The sequence below is a fragment of the Macaca mulatta genome, chromosome 4 (assembly GCF_049350105.2).
Source record: "Macaca mulatta isolate MMU2019108-1 chromosome 4, T2T-MMU8v2.0, whole genome shotgun sequence".
NCBI lineage: Eukaryota > Metazoa > Chordata > Mammalia > Primates > Cercopithecidae > Macaca > Macaca mulatta.
In genome coordinates this window covers 101,652,365-101,664,693 of record NC_133409.1, presented here as the reverse complement: position 1 = coordinate 101,664,693, position 12,329 = coordinate 101,652,365, and the positions used below count along the sequence as shown (strand labels likewise).

Below are 12,329 nucleotides of genomic sequence, written 5' to 3'. Positions count from 1 at the left end.
TGGTTCTCCCAGCACGGAGGTTGACATCTGAGAATGGACAGACTGCCTGCTCAAGTGCGTCCCTGACCCAAGTAGCCTAACTGGGAGACATCCCCCACTAGGTGCAGACCAACACCACACATCACACGGCTGGCTATACCTCTGAGACAAAGCTTCCAGAGCAAGAATCAGACAGCAACACTCGCTGTTCAGCAATATTCTATCTTCTGCAGCCTCCACTGCTGATACCCAGGCAAACAGGGTCTGAAGTGGACCTCAAGCAAACTCCAAAAGACTGCAGTTGAGGGTCCTGACTGTTAGAAGGAAAACTAACAAACAGAAAGGACACCCACAACCCCATCAGTATGTCACCATCATCAAAGACAAAAGGCAGATAAAACCACAAAGATGGGGAAAAAGCAGTGCAGAAAAGCTGGAAATTCAAAAAATCAGAGCACATCTCCCTCTCCAAAGGAACGCAGCTCATTGTCAGCAATGGAACAAAGCTCGATGAGAATGACTTTGACGAGTTTAGAGAAGAAGGCTTCAGTCAATCAAAATTCTAAGAGCTAAAGGAGGACCTACGTACCCAGCACAAAGAAACTAAAAACCTTGAAAAAAGAATGGATGAATGGATAACTAGAATAATCAATGCAGAGAAGACCGTAAAAGAACTCATAGAGATGAAAACTATGACACGAGAACTATGTGACAAATGCACAAGCTTCAGTAACTGACTCCATCAACTGGAAGAAAGAGTATCAGTGATTGAAGATCAAATGAATGAAATGACGTGAGAAGAGAAGTATAGGGAAAAAAGAGTAAAAAGAAATGAACAAAGCCTCCAAGAAATAGGGGATTATGTGAAAAGACCACATCTACGTCTGATTGGTGTGCCTGAAAGTGACGGGGAAAACGGAACCAAGTTGGAAAACACTCTTCAGGATATCATCCAGGAGAACTTCCCCAACCTAGTAAGGCAGGCCGACATTCAAATTCAGGAAATACAGAGAACGCCACAAAGATACTCCTCAAGAAGAGCAACTCCAAGACACATAATTGCCAGATTCACCAAAGTTGAAATGAAGGAAAAAATCTTAAGGGCAGCCAGAGAGAAAGGTCGGGTTACCCTCAAATGGAAGCCCATCAGACTAACAGCAGATCTCTTGGCAGAAACTCTACAAGCCAGAAGAGACTGGGGGCCAATATTCAACATTCTTAAAGAAAAGAATGTTCAACCCAGAATTTCATATCTAGCCAAACTAAGTTTCATAAGTAAAGGAGAAATAAAATCCTTTACAGACAAGCAAATGCTTAGAGATTTTGTCACCACCAGGCCGGCCCTACAAGAGATCCTGAAGGAAGCACTAAACATGGAAAGGAACAACCGGTACCAGCCATCGCAAAAACATGCCAAAATGTAAAGACCATCGATCCTAGGAAGAAACTGCATCAACTAATGAGCAGAATAACCAGCTAGTATCATAATGACAGGATCAAGTTCACACATAACAATATTAACCTTAAATGTAAATGGACTAAATGCTCCAATTAAAAGACACAGACTGGCAAACTGGATAAAGAGTCAAGACCCATCAGTCTGCTGTATTCAGGAGACCCATCTCACACGCAGAGACATACATAGGCTCAAAATAAAGGGATGGAGGAAGATCTACCAAGCAAATGGAGAACAAAAAAAAGCGGGGGTTGCAATACTAGTCTCTGATAAAACAGACTTTAAACCATCAAAGAACAAAAGGGACAAAGAAGGCCATTACATAATGGTAAAGGAATCAATTCAACAGGAACAGCTAACTATCCTAAATATATATGCACCCAATACAGGAACACCCAGATTCATAAAGCAAGTCCTTAGAGACTTACAAAGAGACTTAGACTCCCATACAATAATAATGGGAGACTTCAACACTCCACTGTCAACATTAGACAGATCAACGAGACAGAAAGTTAACAAGGATATCCAGGAATTGAACTCATCTCTGCAGCAAGCAGACCTAATAGACATCTATAGAACTCTCCACCCCAAATCAACAGAATATACATTCTTCTCAGCACCACATCACACTTATTCCAAAATTGACCACATAATTGGAAGTAAAGCACTCCTCAGCAAATGTACAAGAACAGAAATTATAACAAACTGTCTCTCAGACCACAGTGAAGTCAAACTAGAACTCAGGACTAAGAAACTCAATCAAAACCACTCAACTACATGGAAACTGAACAACCTGCTCCTGAATGACTACTGGGTACATAACGAAATGAAGGCAGAAATAAAGATGTTCTTTCAAACCAATGAGAACAAAGATACAACATACCAGAATCTCTGGGACACATTTAAAGCATCGCACAGAGGGAAATTTACAGCACTAAATGCCCACAAGAGAAAGCAGCAAAGATCTAAAATTGATACCCTAACATCACAATTAAAAGAACTAGAGAAGCAAGGGCAAACACATTCAAAAGCTAGCAGAAAGCAAGTAACTAAGATCAGAGCAGAACTGAAGGAGATAGAGACATAAAAAACCCTCCAAAAAAATCAATGAATCCAGGAGCTGGTTTTTTGAAAAGATCAACAAAATTGATAGACCGCTAGCAAGACTAATAAAGAAGAAAAGAGAGAAGAATCAAACAGATGCAATAAAAAATGATAAAGGTGATATCACCACTGACCCCACAGAAATACAAACTACCATCAGAGAATACTATAAACACCTCTACGCAAATAAACTAGAAAACCTAGAAGAAATGGATAATTTCCTGAACACTTACACTCTCCCAAGACTAAGCCAGGAAGAAGCTGAATCCCTGAATAGACCAATAGCAGGCTCTGAAAATGAGGCAATAATTAATAGCCTACCAACCAAAAAAAGTGCAGGACCAGACGGATTCACAGCCGCACTCTACCGGAGGTACAAGGAGAAGCTGGTACCATTCCTTCTGAAACTATTCCAATCAACAGAAAAACAGGGAATCCTCCCTAACTCATTTTATGAGGCCAACATCATCCTGATACCAAAGCCTGGCAGAGACACAACAAAAAAAGAGAATTTTAGACCAATATCCCTGATGAACATCAATGCAAAAATCCTCAATAAAATGCTGGCAAACAGAATCCAGCAGCACATCAAAAAGCTTATCCACCATGATCAAGTGGGCTTCATCCCTGGGATGCAAGGCTGGTTCAACATACGCAAATCAATAAACGTAATCCAGCATATAAACAGAACCAAAGACAAAAACCATATGATTATCTCCATACATGCAGAAAAGGCCTTTGACAAAATTCAACAGCCCTTCATGCTAAAAACTCTCAATAAATTCAGTATTGATGGAACGTATCTCAAAATAATAAGAGCTATTTATGACAAACCCACAGCCAATATCATACTGAATGGGCAAAAACTGGAAGCATTCCCTTTGAAAACTGCCACAAGACAGGGATGCCCTCTCTCACCACTCCTATTCAACATAGTGTTAGAAGTTCTGGGTAGGGTAATCAGGCAAGAGGAAGAAATAAAGGGTATTCAGTTAGGAAAAGAAGAAGTCAAATTGTCCCTGTTTGCAGATGACATGATTGTATATTTAGAAAACTCCATCGTCTCAGTCCAAAATCTCCTTAAGCTGATAAGCAACTTCAGCAAAGTCCCAGGATAGAAAATCAATGTGCAAAACTCGCAAGCAATCTTATACACCAGTAACAGACAAACAGAGAGCCAAACCATGAATGAATTCCCATTCACAATAGCTTCAAAGAGAATAAAATACCTAGGAATCCAACTTACAAGGGATGTAAAGGACCTCTTCAAGAAGAACTACAAACCACTGCTCAGTGAAATAAAAGAGGACACAAACAAATGGAAGAACACTCCATGCTCATGGATAGGAAGAATCAATATCATGAAAATGGCCATACTGCCCAAGGTAATTTATAGATTCAATGCCATCCCCATCAAGCTACCAATGACTTTCTTCACAGAATTGGAAAAAACTGCTTTAAAGTTCATATGGAACTAAAAAAGACCCCGCATTGCCAAGACAATCCTAAGCCAAAAGAACAAAGCTGGAGACATCACGCTACCTGACTTCAAACTATACTACAAGGCTACAGTAACCAAAACAGCATGGTACTGGTGCCAAAACAGAGATATAGACCAATGGAACAGAACAGAGTCCTCAGAAATAATACCACACATCTACAACCATCTGATCTTGGACAAACCTGGCAAAAACAAGAAAGGGGGAAAGGATTCCCTATTTAATAAATGGTGCTGGGAAAATTGGCTAGCCATAAGTAGAAAGCTGAAACTGGATCCTTTCCTTATTCCTTATACAAAAATTAATTCAAGATGGATTAGAGACTTAAATGTTAGACCTAAAACCATAAAAACTCTAGAAGAAAACCTAGGTAATAACATTCAGGACATAGGCATGGGCAAGGACTTCATGTCTAAAACACGAAAAGCAATGGCAACAAAAACCAAAATTGACAAATCTAATTAAATTAAAGAGTTTCTGCACAGCAAAAGAAACTACCGTCAGAGTGAATAGGCAACCTACAGAATGGGAGACAATTTCTCATCTGACAAACGGCTAATATCCAGAACTTACAAAGATCTCAAACAAATTTACAAGAAAAAAAACAAATAACCCCATCAAAAAGTGGGCAAAGGATATGAACAGACATTTCTCAAAAGCCAACAGACACATGAAAAAATGCTCATCATCACTCGCCATCAGAGAAATGCAAATCAAAACCACAATGAGATACCATCTCACACCACTTAGAATGGCAATCATTATAAAATCAGGAAACAATACGTGCTGGAGAGGATGTAGAGAAATAGGATCACTTTTACACTGTTGGTGGGACTGTCAACTAATTCAACCATTGTGGAAAACAGTGTGGCGATTCCTCAAGGATCTAGAACTAGAAATACCATTTGACCGAGCCATCCCATTACTGGGGATATACCCAAAGGATTATAAATCATGCTGCTATAAAGACACATGCACATGTATGTTTACTGCAGCACTATTCACAATAGCAAAGACTTGGAATCAACCCAAATGTTCATCAGTGACAGACTGGATTAAGAAAATGTGGCACGTATACACCATAGAATACTATGCAGCCATAAAAAAGGATGAGTTCGTGTCCTTTGTAGGGACATGGATGCAGCTGGAAACCATCATTCTCAGCAAACTGTCACAAGAACAGAAAACCAAACACCGCATGTTCTCACTCATAGGTGGGAACTGAACAATGAGAACACCTGGACACAGGAAGGGGAACATCACATGCTGGGGCCTACTGTGCGGAGGGGGTGGGGGGAGGGATAGCATTAGGAGATATACCTAATGTAAATGATGAGGTAATGGGTGCAGCACACCAACATGGCACATGTATACATATGTAACAAACCTGCACGTTGTGCACATGTACCCTAGAACTTAAGGTATAATAATAATAATAAAAAAGAATATTGCTCCATAATTATTCTAACTATATTGTGATATACCTTGATTAAAAAATATGTATTAAGGTTTAAAATATCAGGATAGAAATGCTCATGGAAACTAAATAAACATGATCTGAAATGTACATGCAGCAATCCAACTACATAGAAAATTATTTTAGAAAAATGTAAGATGATGAACTAATGTTTAATAAAAGCATTAATAAAAAAGGGAGGTTACTTTTATAAAGCAGTGTATGTCTGACCAATATGGATCAATTCTACATAATTTCTCTTAAAATAAGTCATCTAATAAAGAAGTAGCTCCTTTGGTGTTTTTTCTCTCCCACTTCTGGATGGCTTCTTAGATTGGCTAATCTAAATCTTTAGCACTAAAGAAAATCCAAGCAATGCCAGACTATACTCACTTCAGAATATTTCTAGTTCTTTTTTTAAAATTAATTATTTATTTACTTTTTTTTCTTTTTTGAGATGGAGTCTCGCTCCATCACCCAGGCTGAGGTACAATGGTACAATCTTGGCTTATTGTAACTTATTTCTCCCAGGTTCAAGCAATTATCTTGCCTCAACCTCCCAAGTAGCTAGGATTACAGGTGTGTGTCACCATGCCCAGCTAAAACTATGCCTGGCTAATTTTTCTATTTTTTAGTAGAGAGGGCGTTTCACCATGTTGGCCAGCCTGGTCTTGAACTCCCGGCTTCAAGCGATTCTCCCGCCTCGGCTTCCAAAGTGTTGGGATTATAGGCATGAGCCACTGGCCTGGCCAGATATTTCTAGTTCTTCATACCACGTTTGGCTGATCCTTTCTTGACCCTGATCCAATCTACTCAGTCATACCTTTTAATATAAAAATAGGTCTTGTAAAAGTAATAAAGTTAATTCTTTGCTTAGTTTTCCTTCTTCTCATAAAACTGGGATAATATTCAGCCCAGTAATGACCTCACAGTTTTGGATTTATGATGGAATAATACCTATATGTTTAAGTACCATGACTTGACTACAGAATATTGCTCCCTTATGAACAAGGCTGGCAATTCATATTTTGTTTTAAAATATTTAGTTATGAATATAAATGCTATATTACAGTGTTTTAAAAACAGAAGGAAAAAATAATCCTACCTCCTAAAACAAATACTTAAATAAAAAAATCTTTATTTTAATAAGCTTCACTTTATGACTAAAGGTCTTCCACGCTGACCACAAAATGAGTATTTCTAAGTCTGAACAGTAAGAAAGGGCTCAAGATAATGGCCAGCTCTTTGGGAAGCTGAATATTTTGTTTATAGGCTGTTTTGTAACATTTCCCAAGCATTACCAGCATGTTCCCAACTCAGGGATCTCCCTCCTATACTCCTCTCTCAGCTGTCAATGGTCAGGAAGAGAAATCCTAACTCTATATCCAGAGTTTCAAAATTCTACTTCCTTCTTCCTAGATGTCTAACAGAGCTACGGTACCAAATTACCTTTTATGAGCAGGTCTACCATCTTACAAATGAGGCACATTAGTCTAAAAATTCTGTAATTATAAAGCTGTAGGTACATAAAATGATGTTATTACTTTTACTAATGTAAATACTTTAAAACAAAAATTTCCAGGTCGACTCCATCTCATGGGAACTCCTGAAACAAAAGAGAAAACCAAAATGCACTATACATAAAATATGCTCATGAAAATTTACCCTGAACACATACTTGTCGCTCCAGATCCTGAATTTTTTTGGCATCTGCTGCTTTATCTTTTAAGCGTATCTTCTGCTGAATAGATGGATTCCCAGATTCAGCTTTCAGTTTCTCAATCTGTCAATAAATAAATAACATGCTAAGAAGCATATTTAAATGTAACAGAAAAGTTCCGGGGGTGGGAGGAAGCATAATATTAGGTACTCATTCATTTATCAATTCCTCAGCAAAATTTGGGGAATTAATGCCTCAAATTCCTTGAGCTCCTCCCAAGTTCCAGGCACTTCCTAGATCTGGCAGGAGATATGGATGGCAAACGAGAGAAACTAGGTCCCTGCTCCCAAGATGCTTATGCTCTAGTAGAGGGAGAGAGTTGATAAGCTAATAAATAAAGTAAATCAAAGGGAAAATGAAAAACCTTCAGAGTGGTAAAGGCTAAGAAGAAAATAAAACAGAGTGAAGGGATAGGAACAAAGAACCAGAAGTTGAGAGATTGGCAGCTACATTAGGAAAGGGAGTCAGGAAACATCTTTTCTAGAAAGTAGATATTTGAGCCAACAGGAACAAGGAGGAGGAGTGAGACACAGAAAGAACTCAGGCCAAAGTATTCCAGGCCAAGAAAACAAGTGGAATGAGTCCAGCATGTTCAAGAATCAGATGACCTCTGATGTGGCTGGAGAAGAGTGACTCAGGGGAGTGTGGTATCCGATGACACTGAAGAGGCAGGCAGGGTTTGGACCCCATGGAGGCCTGACAGGTTGTGATAAGGAGCTTATATTTATTCTCAGTCTAATTTAAAATAGACTATATATCTAAAAGCAAACCAGCGATCTTAATTAATAGTTCAGAGTAATGATGCAATGACAAAAGGTTACATAGAACTGATATTACAGATAACAGGATGCATCTAGAGAAGAAATACATTCTGAAATGATCCATTACCTCAAGTCTGAGTTTCTCAATTTCCTCATTTGCTTCTCTAAGCCGAAGTGCATCTTTATCCAGAAGTTCCTGATTTTCAGCATACCACTGTAATCTTTTTTGCAGACGACTGATTTCTTGTTTATGTGTTTCTTCTAAAATTTTTATTTCATATAATTTTTCACCTATAAGATAAAATAACTCAATAACCTGCTTGTTGTTCTCCAAAATATGGAAATAAACTAAATTAAAAGATTTTAAATGAAAACCAATGCCCATCTAATGACAGCATTATGAAAAAATAAGATGCATAAAACAAGTAATGTATACAACATAGTATCTAGCTTAATCTATTAACCAAAAGAAATAAGAGACTGTTTATAATCCAAATCGTCAACCTTACAGCAAAGTGAAAATTTTTGATAAATTATTTTCCACTGACCTTTTAAAAATTATAAAAGTAAAGTTGTTTCCATGGGAAAATAAATGTTGGATTTAAGAAATACTAAAAATGAAGAATGTCTATAATTATACTAAAAAGTAACAGGACATTCAGGAGTGCTTATTACCATTTATTATGTTATTTACTACAATAAACTTTTACAATGGATAATACCATTACTGTTATTACTCTACATTTTACAGATAAGGGAAGCAAATGTCATTTTCTTACAAACAGGTCAGAATGGATTTCTCTGCACATATCTAACACTGAAGTTCATAATACTGCAGAGGAAAGATCCTATCTTTTGCAAACAAGGGCTCCTCTGATCTAAGTTTCTATCCCTGTGTTCTGCCACTCTAAGTTATGGAATATACTTGTGCAGCCTCTTTCCATCCCTTCACTTTCAAATTTTACTACCTGTCAAGGCCCAGCTCAAATGCCACTCTGCCCCAGAACCCTCATTTGGATTCCCAATTCCTATCATGTTTGTTTGTAACTTTTTCTTATATTATGCGTATTCTTATCTTACTCCCCTTGGTTTTCGTAACGTAGTAGGCACCATGCCACATTCATCTATGTGTTCTTTATAAAACCCAGTGCGCTATTATTTATTCACTTGGCAAATACTTAACAGCCTACAAAGTTCCAGACCCAGGGAAAAGAAGACAGGCCTTGCCCTCAGGAAGGTCACAGTCTAGCTAGGATGACAGATTTGTGAACAACCAAACATACATGCCATGAATCCAAAACAATTCTTGATTTTCTCTTGTCTTGCAATTATGCCTACTAAACCCAATCAAATTCACACATCTTTTAATAATGAATTTTAAAAAATATTTCTAAAATTATAATATACTTTAAGGAGTAGCATTTTGATTATACCATTCAATCAACATTAGAACAGTTATGATTATAAAGGTACACAGTTTCAGCTCAGTGTTTTACCTGTGACATAAACAATCTGATCTTTGGCTTGGTCCCTCTCTTTCTTCATTTTTTCCAAGTCTACTTCAAGAGCTTGTTTGTCTTGTTTCAGTCTTTTGATGTCTTCCAATAAACTGTCTTTTTCTTTCTTGATATTCAAAGAAATATAAAAGCAAGTATTTTACAACCACAATAAATTGTGGTATAGTCTTTCACACAATCCATCATGAACATTGTTGCAAAATATTTTCTCTAAATTTTAGCTCTGATGTTGTTACCACCTGCCCTACCCCAGAATTTTTAATGGCGTGCAATAGCCTATTAAAATCAGTTCTAATCATCTCAACACAGCATTAAAGACCTTTCAATCTACTGTTCTAACTTCTTCCATATACTAACCATATTGATGACCCACTAATTCTCTTGCTTGGATTACTGTAATAAGCTCTTAATTAGTATGCCTCTTCTACCTCTGGCCCCTACAGTCTATTCTCACAGCAACCACACGAATTGTTGAACAGTCAGTTAATGTCATTCTCCATCAAAAACTCTCTGTTGGCCAGGCGCGGTGGTTCAACACCTGTAATCCCAGCACTTTGGGAGGCCAAAGTGGGCGGATCACTTGAGGTCAGGAGTTCGAGACCAGTCTGGCCAACATGGTGAGACCACGTCTCTACTAAAAATACAAAATTAGCCAGGCATGGTGGTGCCCGCCACTATGACAAATGGGATCTAATTAACCTAAAGAGCTTTTGCTTAGCAAAAGAAACTATCATCAGAGGGAACAGGCAACCTACAGAATGGGAGAAAATTTTTGCAATGTATCCATCTGACAAAGGACTAATATCCAGAATCTACAAGGAACTTAAACTAATTTACAAGAAAAAAAAAAAAAAACCCAAAAAACATCAAAGGGTGGGTGAAGGATATAGACAGACTCTTCTCAAAAGACATTAATGCGGCCAACAAACATGAAAAAAAGCTCATCATCACTGGTCATTAGAGAAATGCAAATCAAAACCACAATGATATACCATCTCAAGCCATTAGAATGATGATCATTAAAAAGTCAGGAAACAACAGATGCTGGCAAGGATGTGGAGAAACAGGAATGCTTTTACACTGTTAGTGGGAGTGTAAATTAGTTTGACCATTGTAGAAGACAGTGTGGCGATTCCTCAAGGATCTAGAACTAGAAATACAATTTGACTCAGCAATTCCATTACTAGGTATATACCCAAAGGATTATAAATCATTCTACTATAAAGACATGCACACATATGTTAACTGCAGCACTATTTACAATAGCAAAGACTTGGAACCAACCCAAATGCCCAATAATGATAGACTGGATAAAGAAAATGTGGCACATATATACCATGGAATACTATGCAGCCATAAAAAAGAATGAGTTCATGTCCTTTACAGGGACATGGATGAAGCTGAAAACCATAATTCTCAGCAAACTAAGACAGGAAGAGAAAACCAAACACCGCATATTCTCACTCATAAGTGGGAGTTGAACAATGACAACACCTGGACACAGGGAGGGGAACATCATACAAGGGTGCCTGTTGGGGAATGGGGGGCAAGGGGAGGAGAGAATTAGGACAAATACCTAATGCAAGTAGGGCTTAAAACCTAGATAGGTTGATAGGTGCAGCGAACCACCATGGCACATGTATTCCTATGTAACAAACCTGCACATTCAGCACATGTATCCCAGAACTTAAAGTAAAATAAAAACAAACAAAACCAGAAAACTCTCTGCTGGCCCCTTGCAGGGTTAACCCAAAGTCTTTACCATGACCTTTAGTGTCATATAACCCAGCTTTACCCATGACTGATCACCTCTTCTATACATCCCCGCCCATTCCATTCTAGCCAGAGACCTCCTTGCTGTTTTTTGAACACTCCTACCTCAAAGGGTCTGCAGTGTCTCTTCTGCTTGTAGTGGTTTGGGACCCAGATAGCCAGGTAGTTTCCTCCTTCACTCCATCAGGATTTCTGCTCACATGAAGCCTCAGAAGGCCTTCCTGTCCACCCTATCTAAAATAGCAAGCCCCATCCTGGCCCCCAGGCACACAGTTTCATTTTTTTCTCACAGCACTCATCACCACCTGACATATAAAACGTAGGATTTTATTTTGCCAAACTTTGTATCATAAATGCATAAAAAATGCTTGGGACATCAAAAAATAAAAATGAAATTCTCAATATGGACTACATTCCATACCACTCTCAGTAGTTCAAAGTGTTGTACCCCATTCCTCTGCTTGACAAAAATCACACTTATCTTTCAAACCTCACTTCAAATTAAGCTAAGCTATTCCTGATAGTACCCTCTTCTGCCTCCCACAACTTCAGTTGTACCTCTAGCATGGCATTTATTACTGTTTCCTATGACACTGATTCATTTATATGTAACCTCTTCTCTTTATTAGGCTGAAGGCTCTATGGGGACCAAGCTGATTTAGTACTACTTGTTTACTTTATGGTACTAAGTGCATGGCACGTATTAGATAAATGTAGACTAAACTGAACTTACGAAACTACTGGACTCAACAGCAGTCAACTCGGTATTTAAGTTTCAAAATGACAAGTTCTTACAAACTCTGGTTTACACTCTTACAATTTAAAAATCAGTCTTAGAAAGAAAATAAGAGCATTTGTAAAGCATTGTATAATCTTAGTTCCTAGTTGCATCGCAGATTTAACTGCATCGTTTGTTTAATCTTCTGTAGATGTCCTTTCAGGAGAGCCCTGAAACTAAAATTAATCTAAAAGCTGCTGAATGCTTTTTCTGCAAAAACCTGTTGCTTAATTAGTTCAATCAATTTAGAAATGTTCTCTATCAATGTTTACTTTATGGAATTACA

General features: G+C 38.0%; 1 protein-coding gene across 6 annotated transcripts in view; it reads right to left on the bottom strand.

The window, feature by feature from the left end:
- Window positions 1-12,329, bottom strand: part of CEP162 (centrosomal protein 162) — a 108,765-nt gene that overhangs the window by 41,744 nt on the left and 54,692 nt on the right. For all 6 annotated transcript variants that reach the window (XM_077999688.1, XM_077999690.1, XM_077999689.1 and 3 more), the window contains 3 exons: window positions 9,472-9,598; window positions 8,103-8,266; window positions 7,173-7,277 (listed from right to left, as the gene is read on the bottom strand). In XM_077999688.1, coding sequence (XP_077855814.1) covers window positions 7,173-7,277; window positions 8,103-8,266; window positions 9,472-9,598 — 396 coding nt within the window. The remainder of the gene's footprint in view (window positions 1-7,172; window positions 7,278-8,102; window positions 8,267-9,471; window positions 9,599-12,329) is intronic.